The 26,975-nt window shown below is 40.1% G+C and overlaps 1 protein-coding gene and 1 long non-coding RNA gene across 6 annotated transcripts; both read left to right on the forward strand.

Moving 5' to 3' along the window:
• Nucleotides 1-349: 349 nt before the first annotated feature.
• Nucleotides 350-4,951, forward strand: LOC124020199. The gene is made up of 3 exons (XR_006835930.1): nucleotides 350-571; nucleotides 2,999-3,066; nucleotides 4,802-4,951. It is a non-coding gene; the product is annotated as an uncharacterized LOC124020199 (long non-coding RNA).
• Nucleotides 4,952-5,011: 60 nt separating this feature from the next.
• On the forward strand, nucleotides 5,012-26,294 carry LOC124020197 (NACHT, LRR and PYD domains-containing protein 3-like). 5 transcript variants are annotated; one of them, XM_046335525.1, is made up of 11 exons: nucleotides 5,012-5,170; nucleotides 14,920-15,036; nucleotides 15,416-15,500; nucleotides 15,634-15,862; nucleotides 17,002-18,793; nucleotides 19,075-19,248; nucleotides 19,356-19,529; nucleotides 20,856-21,029; nucleotides 24,657-24,830; nucleotides 25,197-25,243; nucleotides 25,640-26,294. In XM_046335525.1, the coding sequence occupies exons 1-11, from the start codon at nucleotides 5,043-5,045 to the stop codon at nucleotides 26,161-26,163; spliced, it is 3,618 nt and encodes a 1,205-aa protein (XP_046191481.1). In that variant the 5' UTR covers nucleotides 5,012-5,042; the 3' UTR covers nucleotides 26,164-26,294. The 5 variants fall into 5 exon arrangements, with proteins under 5 accessions (XP_046191481.1, XP_046191484.1, XP_046191482.1 ...); XM_046335528.1 differs by lacking the exon at nucleotides 20,856-21,029; XM_046335526.1 differs by lacking the exon at nucleotides 19,356-19,529.
• Nucleotides 26,295-26,975: the final 681 nt, after the last annotated feature.

The following is a 26,975-nucleotide window of genomic DNA, read 5'->3' on the forward strand; positions in this document are numbered from 1 at the left end:
ATATTGTAGTAACCCTCAACTGTGTTTAATGGTGTTATGTAGTTGTGTTGTCATGTTGTATTGTAGGAACCCTCAACTGTATTTAATGGTGTTATGTAGTTGTGTTGTCATGTTGTATTGTAGGAACCCTCAACTGTATTTAATGGTGTTGTGTAGTTGTGTTGTCATGTTATATTGTAGTAACCCTCAACTGTGTTTAATGGTGTTATGTAGTTGTGTTGTCATGTTGTATTGTAGGAACCCTCAACTGTATTTAATGGTGTTATGTAGTTGTGTTGTTATGTTGTGAAAGTTGTATTGTAGCAGGCCTAACCCTCAACATTTTCTGGTGATGGAGTGAGAAACAGACAAGACACGGAGACAGCAACAGAGGAATAGGATATGATGGAGAGAGACAGAAGAATAGAGTTCCAGACAGTTGTAGAATGTATGCCAAGGCACATTGTAAGAGCTGTAAAGAGAGAGGGAGAGAGAACAGGCAGAACCTGATATGTAAATGAGCAGAGCAAATGAAAGTAACTTTTGACGACCTGATGATCATTCAGACTCTGTTTCTACTGAGAGATAAAAGGTAAGACGACGATTGTTATGTGTTTTCATATAGTTGATGATATTGTTATGTGTTTTCATATAGTTGATGATATTGTTATGTGTATTAATATAGTTGATGATATTGTTATGTGTATTAATATAGTTGATGATATTGTTATGTGTTTTCATATAGTTGATGATATTGTTATGTGTTTTCATATAGTTGATGATATTGTTATGTGTATTAATATAGTTGATAATATTGTTATATAGTTGATGATATTGTTATGTATATTCATATAGTTGATGATATTGTTATGTGTATTCATATAGTTGATGATATTGTTATGTGTTTTCATATAGTTGATGATATTGTTATGTATATTCATATAGTTGATGATATTGTTATGTGTTTTCATATAGTTGATGATATTTCTGGTGGACAGTGTTATAATAGTCCTACTCTCCTTAAAATGTATTTGATGTAAATTAAATGCGGGAGGTGAATTTCTTCTTTGCCCACCTGTGTTCCCCTGTATCGTATAGTCTTCTTAAAACACAACAAGCAACAAACAAACATTTTATATTTCTAATCTACAGTTAACTCTTTACACTAAGGAAGGTATTTTGTGTGAAAGAGAGACTTTTACATTTTGTGGAAAGCCTAACAACAACTTACACTTCCTCAAAACAGGTTGTGTGTGTTCATTAGTGCCCATCGTAGCAAAACGTTTGGCAACATAAACCGTTTAGGTCACGTTGTACAGCGTTTAGAGTGAACTGTTTAGGCAACATTTTAATACTGTTGGCTGTGGAGTAAACTAATGAATACAACCCAGGTTGTTGCCTACGACTCGGCATGTTGATACCTGCCTGATGCTGAAACCTGATTGTAGCCTGAGGGGTAAACTATGATACTAGCTAGATATACTGGTTTTCTAAAGTTAGCCAGCTTCAGTTGGCTTCACATTCCAGCTCAGGCCTCATCCATCAGAATATACAGAACAGAACAGAAAATATCTCAATAACTTGACATGTTCTGGTCGTGAATTCAGGCTACAAGGTGAGAATCCTGCCAGGGATTATTGTAAAGTGTGTAGAGACATTAAATGTATGGTGTAGTGTTAGTATAGTGAATGACAGTAAAACACTCCTAACAGTAGATAAATTAAATGTATGGTGTAATGTTAGTATAGTGAATGACAGTAAAACACTCCTAACAGTAGATAAATTAAATGTATGGTGTAATGTTAGTATAGTGAAGTAAAACACTCCTAACAGTCTACTTCTACTGAGACAGGTTGGTGTCAGTTTAATCATACAACATGGAGCTGACTGGACGTGGTCAAGTCAAATTCAATATATCAATATTCATATATTATAGTTCTACATTTAACATTTCATATGATAATGTAATTGTATCATAGTTCCTCTATAGTGTAGTGACCCTCTACATTTAACATTTCATATGATAATGTAATTGTATCATAGTTCCTTTATAGTGTAGTGATCCTCTACATTTCATATGATAATGTAATTATATCATAGTTCCACTACATTTCATATGATAATGTAATTGTATCATAGTTCCACTACATTTCATATGATAATGTAATTGTATCATAGTTCCTCTATAGTGTAGTGATGGTGCTGCTAGTGAAAGAAAACATTAAGAGACAGAATACAGGCGGTGGAGTTTGCACAAAGTTTACGTACAACAATATATTGAACTAGGTAGACTGAGCATAGAGCTAAAGGCTATAACCACGGGGAAGAAACTGTTAATCTCTGTACAGATGTAGGATCTGAATTTGATCACCCTGTTGCAGGAAAACTAAAACTTGCAGTGTATATTTGATGTTTTAAAAGGCTTCTGAAGCTTGTCATTTCCACTTTCCACTTTAAAATGTTAATTATATAATGTCACGCCTTGGTCATTGTATCTTGTGTTTTTGTTATATGTTTGGGTAGGCCAGGGTGTGACATGGGTTTATATGTTGTATTTTGTATTGGGGTTTGTATTAATTGGGAGTGTGTATTATTAGGGGTGTGTCTAGTTAGGCTTGGCTGCCTGAGGCGATTCCTAATTGGAGTCAGCTGATTCTCGTTGTCTCGGACTGGGAACCGTATTTAGGTAGCCTGAGTGCGCGTTGTATTTCGTGGGTGATTGTACCTGTCTCTGTGTTAGTCACCAGATAGGCTGTAATTAGTTTCACTCGTTTGTTGTTTTCATATTTTCAGTTATTTCATGTACCGCATTATCTTCATTAAATGTCATGAGTAACCTACACGCTGCATTTCGGTCTGACTCTCTTCAAACAACAGACGAACTTCATTACATATAATCCACATAATTTTTCTGCTTCAGTAAACTGTCTCAAATTATGATCCTACATCTGTAGCAAAACACCTGTCTTTCATGTGTTCTCCTTTGACCATTTGACATCTTTTATTTACTGTTGTTTAGGCTGGTTGAATGAGTTGCCTATGAAAGCTACTTCATCTGTAAGAAAACAGGCGTCTGCACCAGTGACTGTAAGTTATGTGATTTCCTCATATGAAATTAAAAGTATGTTTGTAGCCTACGCAGTTATAAAATAGCTGTTGAAACTGTGACACATATTTCTCAGTACATTAGAAGTCAGATAAATGTGTGGAGACGTAGGAAAGATGGGCAAACTCTCGTTGGTCTTGGCTTTCTACAAACTATTATAAGGTTAGTCGATGTCAGACATTAAATAGTCAGAGTAGGTTGGAACTATGATCACTTATCATGCTGACAAACCTGATGGTCTCTGTGAACTGATCTGAACAGGTTTAGACTGGTCATCTATGATATGTAGGTTATAGCCGAGGTATAGACCTTGATCTGCATATCACTAACAAACTACTATTATACATTATAACCTAGTCTACTTTACATAATATAACATATCACTAACAACCCACTACTATACATTATAACCTAGTCTACTTTACATAATATAACATCTACATATCACTAACAACCCACTACTATACATTATAACCTAGTCTACTTTACATAATATAACATATCACTAACAACCCACTACTATACATTATAACCTAGTCTACTTTACATAATATAACATCTACATATCACTAACAACCCACTACTATACATTATAACCTAGTCTACTTTACATAATATAACATCTACATATCACTAACAACCCACTACTATACATTATAACCTAGTCTACTTTACATAATATAACATATCACTAACAACCCACTACTATACATTATAACCTAGTCTACTTTACATAATATAACATCTACACATCACTAACAACCCACTACTATACATTATAACCTAGTCTACTTTACATAATATAACATATCACTAACAACCCACTACTATACATTATAATCTAGTCTACTTTACATAATATAACATCTACATGTCACTAACAACCCACTACTATACATTATAACCAAATAACAGATTGAAAGACAATAAATAGCCACTATCTATAACTACCTTAACAAACAGTGACTTATTATTATTATTATTATTATTATTATTGCTGTACTGTCTATAACTACCTTAACAAACAGTGACTTATTATTATTGTTATAATTATTATTATTATTATTATTGTTGCTGTACTGTCTATAACTACCTTAACAAACAGTGACTTATTATTATTGTTATAATTATTATTATTATTATTATTGTTGCTGTACTGTCTATAACTACCTTAACAAACAGTGACTTATTATTATTATTATTATTATTATTGTTGCTGTACTGTCTATAACTACCTTAACAAACAGTGACTTATTATTATTATTATTATTATTATTGTTGCTGTACTGTCTATAACTACCTTAACAAACAGTGACTTATTATTATTATTATTATTATTGTTGCTGTACTGTCTATAACTACCTTAACAAACAGTGACTTATTATTATTATTGTTGCTGTACTGTCTAGAACTACCTTAACAAACAGTGACTTATTATTGTTATTATTATTATTATTATTATTATTATTATTATTATTATTATTGCTGTACTGTCTATAACTACCTTAACAAACAGTGACCTATTATTATTATAATTACAGACAGTTACCATGGAGATGAAATGTCACAACTACGTTTCCATGTGATGCATTAAATCATCTGATTGTTTATATGTCTGTTAGTAAATGTTTAATAAGATAAAATTAATAAATGATAACAATTAACATTAAATAATTACTTTGTTAACCACAACCAACATTTTGGATCTCTGTTTAGGGGTCAGTGCTCTAAAATGAGTGTCTCTGGGGAGAGAGAGGAGGGGGGCCCTGCCTCTAAAATGAGTTTCTCTGGGGAGAGAAAGGAGGGGGGCCCTGCCTCTAAAATGAGTCTCTCTGGGGAGAGAGAGGAGGGCGGCCCTGCCTCTAAAATGAGTGTCTCTGGGGAGAGAGAGGAGGGGGGCCCTGCCTCTAAAATGAGTCTCTCTGGGGAGAGAGAGGAGGGGGGCCCTGCCTCTAAAATGAGTCTCTCTGGGGAGAGAAAGGAGGGGGGCCCTGCCTCTAAAATGAGTGTCTCTGGGGAGAGAGGGGAGGGGGGCCCTGCCTCTAAAAGGAGTCTCTCTGGGGAACATGACACCAAAGCTAAGAGGTGAGATGACACATTTTTATATCATTATTATGAATTTATTTCCAAAATGTTCACATTTGTGTTTTAATCAGAAATGGTTGCTTATGGGTTCCTTCAATATTACTGTTCTCAGATTTTTAACTAATAGATTTTAGATGGGCATATATATATATTCACGTAGTTATCTTCATTAAGATGAAAGCACTTACTGTAAATCACTCTGGATAAGAGCATCTGCTAAATCAGGGGTCTGTGGAGGTACTGCAGGGGTTCTCAATCCGGGGTCTGTGGAGGTACTGCAGGGGTTCTCAATCCGGGGTCTGTAGAGGTACTGCAGGGGTTCTCAATCCGGGGTCTGTGGAGGTACTGCAGGGGTTCTCAATCCGGGGTCTGTAGAGGTACTGCAGGGGTTCTCAATCCGGGGTCTTTGGAGGTACTGCAGGGGTTCTCAATCCGGGGTCTGTGGATGTACTGCAGGGGTTCTCAATCCGGGGTCTGTAGAGGTACTGCAGGGGTTCCTCAGCATCCTGACTGTACTCGTTGCAATGTTAGACATTTGATAGAATTGTCACATGACACGACCACTTTGCCTTTTCTTAATTATTGACTAATAAAATGGATTTTTTTTTAACCAATTCTGATCGTTGTTACAAGCAGAATTTGGGATTATTAGGATTCTTTTTTAACAACGTGATGTTGCGCTCCAAATGGATAACTTGAAATAACATGATGTAGATAATTAAATCATCAAAAGAAAAACGTGTTTATTATTATTCACTCTTAGAACAGAAGGTTCCTTATAAAACAGGGCTTCTATCACTTCCTTCAATATGGAACCACTAAAAGTTTTGTATATTTTTGGTTCAGTGAAGAAGAACCTCTAGAGTTCAACAAAAGGTTCATGTTTTGAGGATGTGAATCCAGCAGCCCTCCAGTGGTCAGATCAAGTCCGCCTGTTTTTTCCAGCGCCCGGGATTCAAACCAGCCACCTTTAGGCTGGGTGAAACCCTGAGTTAATCTTGGGGAATAAACATGAGTTAATCTGACAAAATGAAGAAAAAATGCTATGCAGACATACATGGTATCACTTGTTATACATAATTATTTTACATACATAAGGGAAGATTTCGGCAGTACCTGTATGGTTAGTGAGAAAGTCCATATTGCAAATGTACGGTCCCTTACTAGACGTCCGAAATCGTTTGTAAAATTCGCGGACGGCGTCGGGCCGAGCGGCGGGGCCGGACCTACCAGGAAGTCATCAAATGAACTTTGTCGGACATTCGGTTTCCGTTTTACAAAAATAATAAGATTTAGGTCATTTTTCCGATGTCCCGGAAATTCCCACAAGAGGGCATAAGCAATCATATTGCTATTGGACAAAACATCACGATTCACGACGGGGCCTTATCTCGAAAACTGAAAATATTTAGAAGCCGAAACTCGGTGAGCGTAGGGGCGGTATAATGCGCAGTTGGCCCCGAACAAGATGGCGTCTAGGCCTCAACAGTTTTTGAGTTATGGCCATTTATCTGGGATTAAAGGTCCAAAATGAAAATAGAGAAATTATTTTTCCACTTCACGTCAAAGTCAAGGAGCCTCCGGTGTCAATAAAAAAGAACCAGCCATTTATCTATCGTCATTTAAGAGAAATCGTACAACGACACCTTGGTGATGTTCACGGATAGGTGTTTTTTTTTCAACGGTTACAGATCCAGTTGCACGGTGTTCTTACGAATCTTTTTAAAGTGTGCTGCGGAGCTCTGCGAGATTTCTGTGATTTTCTATGATTTTCTGAAATAACACACACTCACTAAACCCTCCGTAAATAACTCAGTTCTTAACGTAAAGACTTAAAACTCAGGATTCTGTAAAGGCATACCCCAATCATGATATGAGTTTATTTATAGCTTCCTGTGCCAACCGGAAGTGCCTTTAATGGTGTCACAGTGGCAGTTTCCATGGGTTAAAAAGGTCAGACCTTTTCAAAACTTCATATGTGTGACTAGGTAACCCTCATGAACTGTAAATCAGTCATTTCTCCCAGCAGATGTCAAAGAAAAGCTCTCACACGCACACACAGCAAGGATGGAGTGAAAAAGTGCGGTTCTCAAAGACACAGAGAGCAGGCAATGGCATAAACATAATGTCTAGGCCGTGCCGAGTTCAACGAGATATCCCGCTTGACCGTAGCTCGCTCGGTCTGAGCGCAGCGACCATTAGAAAAGTAGGCCCAAAATGAAGCCTGCCCCACAACGTCATTTGCTTTTGGGTGACAGTGAGAGAACCGTTAGGGTGAGAAGCACAATTCGACCTCAGGTATGTTCCTAAGGTCCTTCCGATCCGTGCAAGCCTAACGTTGACCGTGTGGCATTAACCCTTAATAGTTAAAAGAAGGTGTTTACTTCAAAGAGTTTGCATTGACTTCTCTCCCCATAGGAATACATTGCCTTTACCCCTAAATTCAACCTGAAGTCTATATGGGTTATGAATGCCGTATGAACCTGTCTTTGGTAACAGTCCATCAGGCCAGTATGAGGTCTACCTGTGTTGATTCTAAGCTTCCTGGACCAACCGGAAGTGGTTAAAATCACCCTAAAAGTGTTTTTCCATTACCTGCCGGCAGTTTGATAGACAGTGCATTCAACCCTGTGTAAATCAGTCAATTCTTAACGTAAGGACTTAAAACTCAGGATTCTGTAAAGGCATAGCCCAGTGAGGATATGTGTTGACTTATAGCTTCCTGTGCCAACCGGAAGTGCCTTAATTGGTGTCTCAGGGGCTGTTTCGAGGGGTTAAAAAAGTCAGATCTGTCCAAAACTTCATATGTGTGATTAGGCAACCCCCATGAACTGTAAATCAGTCATTTTTCCCATAAAATTTCAAAGGAAAAACTAAATCACACAGACACACAACTTGGAAGGAGGGACGTATTGGGGTTTGTAGAGACAGACAGTGCCTCCAATAGTTAGCTTTGTTTGAGCTAAAAAAGAACCGTCAGACCTAGAGTTCCGAAACTTTAAAATCCTGTTCTAGACCTCAGGTCGATAGTGCGTGGTGAGTTACGTGGCTCTAGACGGTTCTCGGACCGAGAAACAGCTTCGTACATTTGCAATGACTTCAATTCATTTTGACCATTACGAAAATGGCGACATTTAGAAATGTCTCAGAGACACAAGACTAGGTGCATTGCGACCGTCTCGGCCCATATAGACAGTCCCCAACGTTTCTGTCCGATAGCTCATTCAAGGACCCCGTAGCAAGTCATGGAAAAAAGTGGATTTTCAGCACCAATTAGGGTTTTGCTCGGACACCAAATGACCGATCGAGCCGAAACTTGGGATTCGGGGTCGCCTCAGCTAGGCCTACACGTAACATAAGAAATGGACCCGCAGCTAGAACGTAACTACGTGTTTTATGTTTTTTTTATGGTTTGAACCAAAGGCGTTGTGAATTCTGGGCCAGCTCTGAAGTATGTGATAGTTGGCTACTAAACAGGTTGGCAAAAGTGGGTTTAGTGTCAGTTTGTATCAGTTTGGTGTCAGAATGATATCTAATTGACTGATGGACGGTGACTTGCTGGTGACTCTTGTCCATTTGCAATATGTTTAAACAGTGAGGTACCATCACCAAAAGTGACATTCTGAAATCAACCCTAACGAGCCATTGAGATGAACCAGAATCACTGCCCAGCCATCCCGAGTTCATCGGGCAAGTCAATTTCACATTCCTGCAGGATTTTTATAGCATGACAAATTCGTGATGGTACCTGCCCATTGAACCATATTGCAAATGCACAGTGACTTTGCAAAAGTGAGAAAACATAAACAAATGGACATGATGAAATCAACACAACGAGTGATGGAAATGTACAACTATCACTGCCCGGCCATCCTGTGTTCCCATAGCAAGCATTAATATCAGAATGACCGGTAAATGCATTTACAAGCATATTTTTTGGGGGGTTACCAGGTGCCTATTTTCAATCACCAGTTGCACAACATGCGTATCCATCAGAATATTTTAAACAGTCCATAAAGCACTCAGGACGGACCCCATAGATAGAGGGCCGTAGTAGGGTACTCCCATAGCGGGCATGGACAATAGGCGTCCCGGTAAATGCATTTACAACCATATTTTTATTTTTGGGTTACCAGTTGCACAACAATGCACGTGCATTTGCAATATGATTCTATAGTGAAAAAACATCACCTAATGTTCATGATGAAATCAACACAACGAGTGATGGAAAGGAACAACTATCACTGCCAGGCCATCCTGTGTTCATCAGGCCAGTCAATTTCACATTCCTGCAGGATTTTTATAGCATGACAAATTCGTGATGGTACCTGCCCATTGAACCATATTGCAAATGCACAGTGACTTTGCAAAAGTGAGAAAGCATAAACAAATGGACATGATGAAATCAACACAACGAGTGATGGAAAGGTACAACTCTCACTGCTCGGCCATCCTGTGTTCATCAGGCCAGTCAATTTTGCATTTTTGAGCATGTCAAATTTCATATGGTAAATGCACATTGAAACATATTGCAAATGCACGTTCACTTACAATATGATTCTATAGTGAAAAAACATCACCTAATGGACATGATGAAATCAACACAACGAGTGATGGAAATGTACAACTATCACTGCTTGGCCATCCTGTGTTCATCAGACCAGTCAATTTTGCATTTTTGAGCATGTCAAATTTCATATGGTAAATGCACATTGAAACATATTGCAAATGCACGTGCACTTACAATATGATTCTATAGTGAAAAAACATCACCTAATGTTCATGATGAAATCAACACAACGAGTGATGGAAATGTACAACTATCACTGCTCGGCCATCCTGTGTTCATCAGACCAGTCAATTTTGCATTTTTGAGCATGTCAAATTTCATATGGTAAATGCACATTGAAACATATTGCAAATGCACGTACACTTACAATATGATTCTATAGTGAAAAAACATCACCTAATGGACATGATGAAATCAACACAACGAGTGATGGAAATGTACAACTATCACTGTTCGGCCATCCTGTGTTCATCAGACCAGTCAATTTAGCATTTTTGAGCATGTCAAATTTCATATGGTAAATGCACATTGAAACATATTGCAAATGCACGTGCACTTACAATATGATTATATAGTGAAAAAACATCACCTAATGGACATGATGAAATCAACACAACGAGTGATGGAAATGTACAACTATCACTGCTCGGCCATCCTGTGTTCATCAGACCAGTCAATTTTGCATTTTTGAGCAAGGTCAAATTTCATATGGTAAATGCACATTGAAACATATTGCAAATGCACGTGCACTTACAATATGATTCTATAGTGAAAAAACATCACCTAACGGAGATGATGAAATCAACACAACGAGTGATCGAAATGTACAACTATCACTGCTCGGCCATCCTGTGTTCATCAGACCAGTCAATTTTGCATTTTTGAGCAAGGTCAAATTTCATATGGTAAATGCACATTGAAACATATTGCAAATGCCCGAGCATTTGCAATATGATTCTATAGTGAAAAAACATCACAAAATGGACATGATGAAGTCAATATAACGAGCGATGGAAAGGAGCAACTATCACTGTCAGGCCATCCCGAGTTCATCTGGCCAGTCAATTTTGCATTTCTGCAGGATTTTTGAGCATGTCAAATTTCATATAGTAATTGTCCATTGAACCATATTGCAAATGCACGTGCACTTGCAATATGATTATATAGTGAAAAACCATCACAAAATGGACATGATGAAGTCAACACAACGAGTGATGGAAAGGAACAACTATCACTGCCCGGCCATCCCGAGTTCATCAGGCCAGTCAATTTTGCATTTCTGCAGGATTTTGAGCATGTCAAATTTCTTATGGCATTTGGCCCACAAAAAAATTCCTTATGCACAATTAAAAAAAAAATATTTAAAAAATATGATAATAAAATTGGACAAAAGTATATTCATACAGTTCTTACACATGTGTAATTGACAAAAAAAATCGAAAGAATTTCGAAAAACGGTCCAGAAAGCACTGTTTTAAGGGTGTGTGAAGTTTTTTACAAAATTTTGACATTTTTGACTTTTGACTCTTGACTTCCTATGAAATCATATTGAAATTGAACAAAACATATTCCTTATGCGCATGTAAAAAAAAAATTATGATAATAAAATTGGACAATAGTATATTCATACAGTTCTTACACATGTGTAATTGACAAAAAAATCGAAAGAATTTCGAAAAACGGTCCAGAAAGCACTTTTTTAAGGGTGTGTGAAGTTTTTTACAAAATTTTGACATTTTTGACTTTTGACTTTTGACTTCCTATGAAATGATATTGAAATTGGACAAAACATATTCCTTATGCGCATGTAAAAAATAAATAATTATATGATAATCAAATTGGACAAAAGTATATTCATACAGTTCTTACACATGTGTAATTGACAAAAAAAATCGAAAGAATTTCGAAAAACGGTCCAGAAAGCACTTTTTTAAGGGGTGATAAGTTTTTGACAAAAAAATCATTTTTTTCAAAATTTTACTTTTGGACGTTGACTTGGGTTACATTTCCAATATGAAAAACCCCGGTGGAGCGGATTCGCCCCCTGTTGAATTTTTAAAGTGTTACAACTGGCAATTGCCATATGGCATTTGCAATACACTTTGCATGAATCAACGCCGAATTGTGTGGTATTGGCCAATGTGTATATGGTTTGTCCGATGCCAATGACTTGCCATTCATTTTTGTCCAATACAGGGGGTATTCCCTTACATAAATTATTGCCAAAAGCACAAGACATACTGTTGCATGTAGGTCTATATTATTTATGGGTTGATTACATAGAAATATAAAACATTATTTTAACTACTACAAAGCAATTACATGTGGTGCAGGAACCACTGACTCACTGCATTATTCTATAGTATTATCAAGACACCTGCTGTTAACTCTTAACTACTTAGGACACCTGCTGTTAACTATTAACTACTTAGGACACCTGCTGTTAACTCTTAACTACTTAGGACACCTGCTGTTACCTCTTAACTACTTAGGACAGCTGCTGTTAACTCTTAACTACTTAGGACACCTGCTGTTAACTCTTAACTACTTAGGACAGCTCACCAGGTGTCCTAAATATCTGCCGACCCACCCACTTATACCCATAAGTGTAAAATGTCTTTATTCTCAGCACTTATACGACCAATTTTCTACTCTGAGACACTTTGGCGATATGGACCCAGATATCAACATAATGTTATAAAAAGACATAGAATGTTTGTTTTACATAATAATCCAAAATGAATATTACTAATGTAACCCACTGTAAAGACCTGGTTTAGTTGATTGTGTTGCACTGTTCATGTCCGCGTTCTGGAACTGTCCGCATCCCCGTACTTCTTATACCCTGCACATTGACTCAGTACTGGTTCTCCTTATAGTCTCATTATTACCTCAACTACCTGGTACCCTGCACATTGACTCAGTACTGGTACTCCTTATAGTCTCATTATTACCTCAACTACCTGGTACCCTGCACATTGACTCAGTACTGGTACTCCTTATAGTCTCATTATTACCTCAACTACCTGGTACCCTGCACATTGACTCAGTACTGGTAGTCCTTATAGCCTCATTATTACCTCAACTACCTGGTACCCTGCACATTGGGCGGCAGCGTAGCCTAGTGGTTAGAGCGTTGGACTAGTAACCGTAAGGTTGAGAGTTCAAACCCCCGACCTGACAAAGGTACAATTCTGTCGTTCTGCCCCTGAACAGGCATTTAACCCACTGTTCACAAGCCGTCATTGAAAATAGGAATATGTTCTTAACTGACTTGCCTGGTTAAATAAAGGTAAAATTTAAAAATTAAAAAACATTGACTCAGTACTGGTACTCCTTATAGTATCATTATTACCTCAACTACCTAGTGCCCTGCACATTGACTCAGTACTGGTTCTCCTTATAGTCTCATTATTACCTCAACTACCTGGTACCCTGCACATTGACTCAGTACTGGTTCTCCTTATAGCCTCATTACTACCTCAACTACCTGGTACCCTGCACTTCAACTACATGCACATTGACTCAGTACTGAACATACATACATCCCCGTACAGAACTGTTCTCGTCCCCATACAGAACTGTCCTCATCCCCGTACAGAACTGTCCTCGTCCCCGTACAGAACTGTCCGCGTCCCCGTACAGAACTGTCCTCGTCCCCGTACAGAACTGTCCTCGTCCCCGTACAGAACTGTCCTCGTCCCCGTACAGAACTGTCTGCGTCCCCGTACAGAACTGTCCTCATCCCCGTACAGAACTGTCCTCGTCCCCGTACAGAACTGTCCGCGTCCCCGTACAGAACTGTCCTCGTCCCCGTACAGAACTGTCCTTGTCCCCGTACAGAACTGTCCTCGTCCCCGTACAGAACTGTCTGCGTCCCCGTACAGAACTGTCCTCATCCCCATACAGAACTGTCCTCATCCCCGTACAGATCTGTCCTCGTCCCCGTACAGAACTGTCCTCTGCCCGTACAGAACTGTCCTCATCTCTGTACAGAACTGTTCTCATCCCCGTACACAACTGTTCTCATCCCCGTACAGAACTGTCCGCGTCCCCGTACAGAACTGTCCGCGTCCCCGTACAGAACTGTCCTCGTCCCCGTACAGAACTGTCCTCGTCCCCGTACAGAACTGTCCTCATCCCCATACAGAACTGTTCTCATCCCCGTACAGAACTGTCCGCGTCCCCGTACAGAATTGTCCGCGTCCACGTTCAGTGTGGCGCCAAGGAGATTGTCTGGTTACGCGCAGAGTGGACTGAGGTGATCTTGGGGAATAACGATGGAGTTTGTTACAGTGTTGAGACAGTTTACTGTTCAATTAGCTTTTTTCGTTACGGTGAGCTCGGTAATCTAGCTAGTTACTCTACCAGCAGCATCCTAGTTACCATAGCTACCACTACATCATCACCGGCATTTCTTGTGGACAGATGGAGCTCCCCGGTTGTTTCTTCCACCTGTTAAATCCCGGTGAGGCTTCTCCCTCTCTCGTTGCCGGATGCTGGCTACCTCTGTCCGGTTCTCCTCTCTTCACTAGATGGACGGTAACTTTAGTGTTTAAACCCTCTGTATCCAAGACCAAACTTTTGAATATTATTTTCAGGGCGCCTCAATAGCAGGTATTGAACCCCGGGTAAATAATCACTAGTCAGAACCTCAACCTCAGTATACATTCATTATAAAAATCATCTTAATATCTGATATTGTGAGTAAACAACCTCGCGAGTGCATCTTCCAGCCCTCTAATAAATTACATCATTCAACCTTCCCGGTTAGTAAATTTACCTCAACATGCCCCCGGAGAAGGCAGAGTAACGACACCAGCCTTTTAGCGGGGCTGACAGACTGACTACAACGCTCGAGTTGCTTAATGATAAATTAATCTCGTCACTGCTTGTGCTCGTCTAGAAGTCAGTTCTATTTGTGACGCAATTCGCGCTGCATCTCCTCATTGATTTATAGAAGCAGGTACCCTCATGTAGCAAAAAATAAACATAACCTATTAACATAAACATAACTTCTTTAAACAATAAAAGCTCATTTACTAACATTTCTGAAAATTGATAAATATAAATATCTGAATATGAATTTAAAGCGTTATGGAATGAAACTCTTCTTATGTTTCCCCATCTGAGCTCAGAGTAGATGAGAGATGTAATGTTTGTCTCTGTTGTGTTGAAGACCAATCAAGCAGGAGAGACCAGCCTCCCCTGTTCCCAGCTGTGTGTCCATGAAGAGTGACAAGTCTCTGCGTCATCCTATAGAGTTTAGAAAGGGAGACTTTTCTTCTGAACAAAGGTAAGAAGAACTCATGGGTCCTGGTCAGTGAGATAAACAACACTGTCTCTAGTCATTTCTCCTCCCAATTTCCCATTTATTGTTGTTGTTTTCATAATCCATAGGCTCATCCTTTTGTCCATTTTCATAGTCCTAAAGCAATATTAAACAAACACATCATTCACTCTGTGTGTGTGTGTGTGTGTGTGTGTGTGTGTGTGTGTGTGTGTGTGTGTGTGTGTGTGTGTGTGTGTGTGTGTGTGTGTGTGTGTGTGTGTGTGTGTGTGTGTGTGTGTGTGTGTGTGTGTGTGTGTGTGTGTGTGTGTGTGTGTGTGTGTGTGTGTGTGTGTGTACCTGTACTCCCTGGATGAGGAGATGTAATCTCATGTTTTGTCCACAGAAACCAACAGGAGAGATCAGAGTCAGAGATTCTCAGTGGTCAGTCTTCCCAGAGTCATCAAACAGACCTGGCCTCCATATTCAGTGTATGTGGTCCTGTTGTGTACATTTGTTTTTGTTTACCTCAAGTAAAGTTGATCTGTCATTCATCATTCATTAATGTGTTAATGAGAAAGAATTTAAATCTCTTGCTTAATTTATTTATTTGATTTATTTCAGTTGCTTGAAGAGAAAATTATGACATTTGTGAGGAACGAGCTGAAGATGTTCAAGAGGATTCTTAGTCCAGAACTCCCAGAAGGCTTTGAGAGTCAGAAGCAGGATAAGGAAGTGGTGGATGCTGAAGATGAGCAGCAGGAGAGCAGTGCCAGAGAGGGGGCTCTGAAGATCACACTGCACATCCTGAGGAAAATGAACCAGAAGGAGCTTGCTGACACACTGGAGAAATGTAAGATCTGTCTGCCTCATGTTGAATGATGTTTTATAACATTTAAAAGCTTGTCGTGAAAATTTCCTTAATTACCAAATGATGAGAGAGCAAATCACACGAGTCAGAGTTATGCTTAATCTTTACCTTTAATAATAATTAAGCTTTTGCAATAGCATTTTGACTTTCAACATGTCAGTATCTCTAATGAAAAGTTGAGAGTCCCTTACACAATGGCAAATGGGATCCTTTATAGCAAAGATCCACCCCCTCCTAGACGATATGACAAAACACAGGTCTTAGGAACTTACAAAGAAAAAACCTTACTTCAGAGAGAATATCCCCTAGTCAGACAGAGTGGGCTATAAATTATCGTTCAGTTTGGTCTCCTAAACAAAGCTCTTATCTCGTCCTTGGTACAAAATTGTACCAAGACATTACCCCCACTCTATGATATATATCAAATTGTCATTTAGATAGAACCAATTCTAAATACAACCAATCAGAGGACAAACTCACAGAGAGGAGAGTGACCCTATAGGTCAACAAAGAGGGAGCATAGAATGATTCCAGACACTGTCACCCTTCTTTCCCCGATGAGAAATGTAGAGAGTCACTGCCACACCGAAAAGATATGTTTACACATGATGTCCCCTTGACCTCTCCCCTCTCTGCGGCCCATGCAACTTAGTCCTGACATAGAACAGATAACTGCCAGTGGCCACCACTATAGTGGTAACCAAATACATTCTTATGAGAAATAACTATATCATGAAAATAACACATCTTATCTATGTTACTCAACTAATTCTGATAATTCCACAACAAGCTGTAGCTAAAGTACAGCGAAAGTAGCTGTGTAACTCAATGATATTGTAGCAGCCTTAACACAACACCTAGTGACCTCATCAAGTAGCAGCAGGGATGTGTTGTGTTGATTCATTTAGAGAGAGAGAGAACATTAATAATACCATCAATAATATCAATAATTATATAATCAGTCACACCAGTCTGTAATGCATTATGAAAACATTTACACATTTATACAGTCAGTTAAGAGAATAAATTATTATAATGTACAACTTTATAACAGTCCATCAATACTGTAGACATTAAAACAGACGTAATATTAATATCCTCTGTGTTATTTCTTCATTCAGATGAGCTTGCTGTTATTTGCCAACGTGAAATCAAATCTAATCTAAAGAAGAAGTTTCAATGTGTATTTGAGGGGATCGCTAAACAAGGAAACCCAACACTTCTCAATAAGATCTACACAGAGCTCTACATCACAGAGGGTGGAACAGGAGAGGTCAATAATGAACATGAGCTGAGACAGATTGAGACAACAACCAGGAAACAAGCAAGACCAGAGACTGCAATCAAATGTAACGACATCTTCAAACCCTTAACTGGACAAGACAAACTTATCAGAACTGTGCTGACAAAGGGAGTCGCTGGCATTGGAAAAACAGTCTCTGTGCAGAAGTTCATTCTGGACTGGGCTGAAGGAAAAGCAAATCAGGATGTCCAATTTGTGTTTTCATTCCCTTTCCGGGAGCTGAATTTGATGAAAGGGGACAAACACACTTTGATTGAACTTCTCAATCACTTCTCAATGGAAACCAAACAATCAAGAATCTCCAACTACAACAAGTACAAAGTTCTGTTCATATTTGATGGTCTGGATGAGTGCCGACTGCCCCTAGACTTCCAGAAGAACAAGATCTGTTGGGACGTCACAGAGTCAACCTCAGTGGATGTTCTGCTGACAAATCTCATCAAGGGAAATCTGCTTCCCTCTGCTCTCCTCTGGATAACTACCCGACCTGCAGCAGCCAATAAGATCCCTTCAGGATGTGTTGACCAGGTGACAGAGGTACGAGGGTTCAATGACCCACAGAAGGATGAGTACTTCAGGAAGAGATTCAGGGATGACGACCTGGCCAGCAGAATCATCTCACACATAAAGACATCAAGAACACTCCACATCATGTGCCACATTCCAGTCTTCTGTTGGATTTCTGCAACAGTCCTTGAACACATGCTGAAACATAAGAGAGAAGAGATGCCCAAGACACTGACTGAGATGTACACACACCTTGCTGTGTTTCATACCAAACAGAAGACTGAAAAGTATCTTGGGAAAGAAGAGACAGGTCCACACTGGAATAAAGAGAGCATTATGTCACTTGGAAAACTGGCTTTTCAACAGCTTGTGAAGGGCAATCTGATTTTCTATGAAGAAGACCTGAAAGAGTCTGGCATTGATGTCAATGAAGCCTCAGTCTACTCAGGATTGTGCACACAGCTCTTTAAAGAGGAATGTGGGCTGTACCAGGACAAGGTGTACTGCTTTGTTCATCTGAGCATTCAGGAGTTTCTGGCTGCTGTATATGTGTTCCTCTCATTCATCAACAACACTGAGAATCTAATATACAAACCGCAAACAAAGTCCAGGATCTTTTCTTCGCTGTTCAGAGACAAGCCTGAAGTTACTTTCTATAAGAGTGCTGTGGATAAAGCCTTACAAAGTGAGACGGGAAACCTGGACCTTTTCCTCCGCTTCCTTCTGGGCCTCTCACTGGAGTCCAATCAGAAGCACTTACGAGGTCTACTGACAAAGACAAGAAGCAGCTCACAGAGCCATGAAGAGACAGTCAAGTACATCAAGGAGAAGATCAGGGAGAATCCCTCTCCAGAGAGGAGCATCAATCTGTTCCACTGTCTGAATGAACTGAATGACCATTCTCTAGTGGAGGAGATCCAAAGATACCTGAGATCAGGAAGTCTCTCAAAACCCAACCTGTCACCTGCACAGTGGTCAGCTCTGGTCTTTGTGTTGCTGACTTCAGAAAAGGAGCTGGATGTGTTTGACCTGAAGAAATACTCCAGATCAGAGGAAGGTCTTCTGAGGCTGCTGCCAGTGGTCAAAGCCTCCAGAGCTGTTCTGTGAGTAAATAAAATGACATATAAGAACTAATCATCAGGAAGAAAGATTCAGTTAGAGAAAAATATGTAATATAATATGTATATAATATTATATTGAATAACATATTCAATAAATTAATGGATTTTCACATTAGTATAACAATATGACCATACAATTCTAGGAGACGGAAGATGAATCAATATCTTGTTTGAGAGAATAAACCAAATGCATCTGCCATTGTCCTTCGACACTACTGGTGTTACATTGTGTGTTTGTGAAGTCATGATGATCTCTTTGTCAGGCTGTCAGGCTGTGGAGTTACAGAGGAAGGCTGTGCTTCTCTGGTCTCAGCTCTGAGGTCAAACCCCTCACACCTGAGAGAGCTGGATCTGAGTAACAATGACCTGAAGGATTCAGGAGTGAAGCTGCTCTCTGCTGGACTGGGGAATCCCCACTGTAAACTGGAGACTCTGAGGTCAGTATTCCTGTAGTTGGTCAACAAGTGATAACTGTTCACCAGATCTATACATGTTTCTATATTTCATTTGAAAAAGTCACAATTACATGATGATCTCTTTGCAGGCTGTCAGGCTGTGGAGTCACAGAGGAAGGCTGTGCTTCTCTGGTCTCAGCTCTGAGGTCAAACCCCTCACACCTGAGAGAGCTGGATCTGAGTAACAATGACCTGAAGGATTCAGGAGTGAAGCTGCTCTCTGCTGGACTGGGGAATCCCCACTGTAAACTGGAGACTCTGAGGTCAGTATTCCTGTAGTTGGTCAACAAGTGATAACTGTTCACCAGATCCACATGTGTTTACCAGACACACATAGTCCACATCATATGTGTTTGGACAGTGAAGCTTACAGTTTTAAATGTGGTGCTTTGCTCCAGCATTTTGGATTTGAGATATAATGTTTCATATTAGATGACAGTACAGAATGTCACCTTATATTGGTAATGGTGAGAGGTTAGCATGTTTTGTTGTAGTCTCTGTTATTGGTAATGGTGAGAGGTTAGCATGTTTTGTTGTAGCCTCTGTTATTGGTAATGGTGAGAGGTTAGCATGTTTTGTTGTAGCCTCTGTTATTGATAATGGTGAGAGGTTAGCATGTTTTGTTGTAGTCTCTGTTATTGGTAATGGTGAGAGGTTAGCATGTTTTGTTGTAGCCTCTGTTATTGGTAATGGTGAGAGGTTAGCATGTTTTGTTGTAGCCTCTGTTATTGGTAATGGTGAGAGGTTAGCATGTTCTATAGTAGTCTCTGTAACTTTCTCACTCATTATTATTAATGATTTTTCTTAATCATGGATCCTCAGGGTGAATTTAATAGTGTTTAAAAACATGTTATCTACTCAATTATAAATAAAATGACTTCAGTCATCACCCACCATTTTATTATTGGGCAAAACATAACCCAAAACTCATCCAAAACAAACTGCAAAAGCAATCAAGGAGTTTGAGTCACAGGCTTGATGTAGTCGTTGTGTTCAAGGAATATCAGAATTTCAGACAAATACTAAACCTTTGACTACTTTAATACACTGAGTGAATTAATTGGTCAGAAATCTTATGACCTCTTCAAATAGGGGGACTAGATACATAAAGTGCTTTTATTTTCTAAATGGTGAAACAGATATGTATTAAAAATATCCTCAAATAAAAGGTGTGGAGTCACAGAGGAAGGCTGTGCTTCTCTGGTCTCAGCTTTGAGGTCAAACCCCTCACACCTGAGAGAGCTGGATCTGAGTAACAATGTCACCTCATATGAAACATTTGATTTCCAAACCATTAATTTCTGAATAGATATGGCAGGTTTCAGGACACTAATATATCTAAATATGTCGAAAAATATATACTGCCACTATTTTCACCACCAAAGAATATCAGTGTGATTTTAATATGATTTGACTCTTTGCAGGCTGTCAGGCTGTCTAATCACAGAGAAAGGTTGTGCTTCTCTGGTCTCAGCTCTGAGGTCAAACCCCTCACACATTTTTCGTGCACAGGTTACAGTGTAAACAGGGAAAGCTAAGCTTAACATTTCAATACAACCTGTCTGTAATTGTATTTCTCTGTGTTTCAGACTCACTGGCTGTAAACTCACAGACACGTCCTGTAAAGTGTTGGCATCAGTTCTCATTTCAAACCCCTCACACCTGAGAGAGCTGGATCTGAGTAACGATGACCTGAAGGATTCAGGAGTGAAGCTGCTCTCTGCTGTACTGGGGGATCCCCACTGTAAACTGGAGACTCTGAGGTCAGTATTCCTGTAGTTGGTCAACAAGTGATAACTGTTCACCAGATCCACATGTGTTTACCAGACACACATAGTCCACACCATATGTGTTTGGACAGTGAAGCTTAGTTTTAAATGTGGTGTTATGCTCCAGCATTTTGGATTTGAGATACAATGTTTCATATTAGGAGGCTTTTATTAACAATTACATTTTTTAATTTTTATTTCACCTTTAGTTAACCAGGTAGGCAAGTTGAGAACAATTTCTCATTTACAATTGCGACCTGGCCAAGATAAAGCAAATCAGTTTGACAGATACAATGACAGAGTTACACATGGAGTAAAACAAACATACAGTCAATAATACTGTATAAACAAGTCTATATACAATGTGAGCAAATGAGGTGAGAAGGGAGGTAAAGGCAAACAAGGCCATGGTGGCAAAGTAAATACAATATAGCAAGTAAAACACTAGAATGGTAGTTTTGCAATGGAAGAATGTGCAAAGTAGAAATAAAAATAATGGGGTGCAAAGGAGCAAAATAAATTAAATACAGTTGGGAAAGAGGTAGTTGTTTGGGCTAAATTATAGGTGGGCTATGTACAGGTGCAGTAATCTGTAAGATGCTCTGACAGTTGGTGCTTAAAGCTAGTGAGGGAGATAAGTGTTTCCAGTTTCAGAGATTTTTGTAGTTCGTTCCAGTCATTGGCAGCAGAGAACTGGAAGGAGAGGCGGCCAAAGAAAGAATTGGTTTTGGGGGTGACTAGAGAGATATACCTGCTGGAGCATGTATAACAACATGAAGTTGAAGCAAATAATCAATATTTGCAGTGTTGACCCTTCTTTTCCAAGACTGCTGCACTCCACCCTGGCATGCTGTTAATTACCTTCTGGGACACATCCTGACTGATGGCATGCTGTTAATTAACTTCTGGGCCACATCCTGACTGATGGCATGCTGTTAATTACCTTCTGGGCCACATCCTGACTGATGGCATGCTGTTAATTACCTTCTGGCCCACATCTTGACTGATGGCATGCTGTTAATTAACTTCTGGGCCACATCCTGACTGATGGCATGCTGTCAATTACCTTCTGGGACACATCCTGACTGATGGCATGCTGTTAATTAACTTCTGGGCCACATCCTGACTGATGGCATGCTGTTAATTAACTTCTGGGACACATCCTGACTGATGGCATGCTGTCAATTAACTTCTGGGACACATCCTGACTGATGGCATGTTGTCAATTACCTTCTGGGCCACATCCTGACTGATGGCATGCTGTCAATTAACTTCTGGGCCACATCCTGACTGATGGCATGCTGTCAATTACCTTCTGGGCCACATCCTGACTGATGGCATGTTGTCAATTACCTTCTGGGCCACATCCTGACTGATGGCATGCTGTCAATTAACTTCTGGGCCACATCCTGACTGATGGCATTCTGTCAATTACCTTCTGGGCCACATCCTGTCTGATGGCATGTTGTCAATTACCTTCTGGGCCACATCCTGACTGATGGCATGCTGTCAATTAACTTCTGGGCCACATCCTGACTGATGGCATTCTGTCAATTACCTTCTGGGCCACATCCTGACTGATGGCATGTTGTCAATTACCTTCTGGGCCACATCCTGACTGATGGCATGTTGTCAATTACCTTCTGGGCCACATCCTGACTGATGGCATGCTGTCAATTACCTTCTGGGCCACATCCTGACTGATGGCATGCTGTCAATTACCTTCTGGGCCACATCCTGACTGATGGCATGCTGTCAATTACCTTCTGGGCCACATCCTGACTGATGGCATGCTGTCAATTACCTTCTGGGCCACATCCTGACTGATGGCATTCTGTCAATTACCTTCTGGGCCACATCCTGACTGATGGCATGTTGTCAATTAACTTCTGGGCCACATCCTGACTGATGGCAGCCAATTCTTTCATAATCAATGCTTGGAGTTTGTCAGAATATGTGGGTGTTTGTTTATCCACCCGCCTCTTGAGGATTGACCACAAGTTCTCAATGAGCTTCCTGGCCATGGACCCAAAATATAAATGTTTTGTTCCCAGAGCCACTTAGTTATCACTTTCTCCTTATGGCAAGGTCCTCCATCATGCTGGAAACGGCATTGTTCGTCACCAAACTGTTCCTGGATGGTTGGAAGAAGTTGCTCTTGGAGGATGTGTTGGTACCATTCTTTATTCATGGCTGTGTTCTTAGGCAACATTGTGAGTGATCCCACTCCCTTGGCTGAGAAGCAACCCCACACATGAATGGTCTCAGGATATTTTACTGTTATTATAGTGTATTAAAGTAGTCATACGTTTAGTATTTGGTCCCATATTCCATGCCTGCAGTGATTACATCAAGCTTGTGATTCTACTAACTTGTTGAATGCATTTGCAGTTTGTCTTGGTTGTGTTTTTCACCATAGAAACTGAATGGTGAATAATGTAATGTCATTTTGGAGTCACTTCACTTGTATTGTCAGTAAGAATAGATGTTTCTGAACACTCCTACATTCATGTGGATGCTACCATGATTATGAATAATCAGGAATGAATTGTGAATGATGATGAATGAGAAAGTTATAGAGGCACAAAGATCAGAATAAATGCTGACCTCTCCTGTTATTGGTAATGGTGAGAGGTTAACATGTTTTGTTATAGCCTCTGTTATTGGTAATGGTGAGAGGTTAGCATGTTTTGTTGTAGCCTCTGTAATTGGTAATGGTGAGAGGTTAGCATGTTTTGTTGTAGCCTCTGTTATTGGTAATGGTGAGAGGTTAGTATGTTTTGTTGTAGCCTCTGTAACTATCTCACTCTATTATTCATGATTCATTCAATTCTCAATCATGTCTCTACATCACAGTATAATAATAATAATAATAATAATAATAATGATGTAGTCATTATGATCCATGAATATGGGACCAAATTCTGTTGACTACTTTAATACACTATGACTTCAAATAGACTCAATACATTTTCTAAATAGTGAAACAGATATGTATTAAAATACCCTCAAATAAAAGGTGACATTATAAACTGTCACCTCAAATGAAACATTTGATCTCAAATCCAAAATAGATATATAGAGACACATTTAAAATGTTAGCTTCACTGTCTAAATATATATGTAACAGTATAATTTTAAACCGTCCCCTCGCCCATACCCGGACGCGAACCAGGGACCTTCTGCACACATCAACAACGGTCACCCACGAAGCGTCGTTACCCATCGCTCCACAAAAGCCGCGGCCCTTGCAGAGCAAGGGGAACTACTACTTCAAGGTCTCAGAGCAAGTGACGTAACCGATTGAAACGCTATTTAGCGCGCACCGCTAACTAAACTAGCCGTTTCACATCCGTTACATATATATGGTGTGGACTGTATACTCAATACAATCTAAATCTGATACCTCACTGTCTAAATAGATATGGTGTGGACTGTATACTCAATACAATCTAAATCTGATACCTCACTGTCCTTTCTAATAATGAACCATTCATTTATGAATAGATATGGAAGGTTTCAGGACAATGATGTATCTGAATATGTTGAAAATATATACTGCCACTATTTTCACCACCAAAGAATATCAGTGTGATTTTAATATGATTTGACTCTTTGCAGGCTGTCAGGCTGTCTAGTCACAGAGGAAGGCTGTGCTTCTCTGGTCTCAGCTCTGAAGTCAAACCCCTCACACCTGAGAGAGCTGGACCTGAGATACAATCACCCAGGAGACAAGGGAGTCAGACTGCTCTCTGTTAGACGGGAGGATCCACACTGCAGACTGGAGAAACTCAAGTATGTAGAGGTTTTATGTCAATATTCATATCAGACATGTTTGACTTATCGGGCTAGTTAAGACAAACATTCATTCAACATCCACCACTTGGACAAAGTTATATGCTGACTGTGTGTGTCTCCAGTGTGTGTGTGTCTCCAGTGTGTGTGTGTGTGTGTGTGTGTCTCCAGTGTGTGTGTGTGTGTGTGTGTGTGTGTGTGTGTGTGTGTGTGTGTGTGTGTGTGTGTGTGTGTGTGTGTGTGTGTGTGTGTGTGTGTGTGTGTGTGTGTGTGTGTGTGTGTGTGTGTGTGTGTGTGTGTGTGTGTGTGTGTGAGAGTTCAGGTGTATCCCTCAATGACTGTCTGTTCTTCTGCTTACCGCTACAGTGTGGAACATGGTGGAGAGAACAGAATGAAACCTGGGATTAGAAAATGTGAGTGTTGACTGCTGTGAAGAATATGACTAAGAATAAGTCTTAATTCAAGTTAAGTCAAAGTCAAAGACCATCATCATTACTTACTTGGTCATATTAAATATCAGCTGTAGTTCTACAGAAACAGAAATCAGGGACACCAAAGTTTACAAAGAGTTGCTTTGACAATGTGTGTGTGTGTGTGTGGCACCTTCGTGTTACATTACAAATCTGTAATTAAGCTGAATAAGTGTGTTTTATATTACCATACAGTATAACTGACAAAAGTCTCAAGTTACCTTAACTTCTCCTTTTGATACCTAGAAACATCTACATTAAATTAATTAGTAAAAGTGAGTTAACATTCTAATGTGAATGATGATGATTTCTAATATTGTGTCTGGTTTCATCCATCAGATGTCTGTGATCTCACACTGAACCTAAACACAGCAGACAGAAAACTCTCTCTGTCTGAGGAGAACAGAAAGGTGACATGGAGGAGAGAGGAGCAGCCGTATCCTGATCACCCAGAGAGATTTGAGGACTGTGGACAGGTGCTGTGTAGAGAGGGTCTGACTGGGCGCTATTACTGGGAGGTAGAGTGGAGTGGAGGGGCTGTTATAGGAGTGACAAATAAAGGAATCAGCAGGAGAGGAAGGGGTGATGACTGTTGGCTTGGATGGAATGACAAGTCCTGGAGTCTGACCTGCTCTGACAACAGTTACATTGCCTGGCACAATAATAATCCCACTACCATAGACGTCCCCTCCTCCAGCTCCCACAGAGTAGGAGTGTATCTGGACTGGCCAGCCGGCACTCTGTCCTTCTATAGAGCCTCCTCTGACACACTGACCCACCTGATCACATTCACCTCCACATTCACTGAGCCCCTCTATCCAGGGTTTGGGGTTTGGGGTGATGACTCCTCAGTGTCCCTGTAAATACACACAGATCACTCACACACACACTGGATACACAGACACACACACTGGATACACAGACACACACACTGGATACACAGACACACACTGGATACACACACTGGACACACGTGCGCACACACACGCTGGACACACACACACACACACACGCTGGACACACACACACACGCTGGACACACACACACACACACGCTGGTCACACACACACTGGACACACACACACGCTGGACACACATACAGACACACACACACGCTGGACACACACACACACACACACACACACACACACACACACACACACACACACACACACACACACACACACACACACACACACACACACACACACACACACACACACACACACACACACACACACACACACACACACACACACACACACACACACACACACACACACACACACGCTGGACACACACACACACACACGCTGGACACACACACACACGCTGGACACACACACACACACATACAGGACACACACCCACGTCTACTTCACTGTGTTATAATGACCTTTTGCTTGTTATGTCACCTCTGTAACATGTATCAAACATACTGACCTTTCTGACCCTGTCCCATGGTCCTACTTTCTAGAACGGAACATTTAAAGTCCTCTGAGTTTTGTTTACTGTCCATTTTACTTATGTATGATGTATTTGTTGTGTATTGGGGTTGTGTCGCACAGCATCATGGGGGTTTGTATGTGTTGAGATGATCACGTTCCAGATAAATGGTTGAACTGATTCCTGTCTCCCGTCTCATCATTATTGAGTTGTTATACAGACCTGGTT

The sequence above is a fragment of the Oncorhynchus gorbuscha genome, unplaced genomic scaffold (genome assembly GCF_021184085.1).
Source record: "Oncorhynchus gorbuscha isolate QuinsamMale2020 ecotype Even-year unplaced genomic scaffold, OgorEven_v1.0 Un_scaffold_767, whole genome shotgun sequence".
NCBI classification, from domain to species: Eukaryota; Metazoa; Chordata; class Actinopteri; order Salmoniformes; family Salmonidae; genus Oncorhynchus; species Oncorhynchus gorbuscha.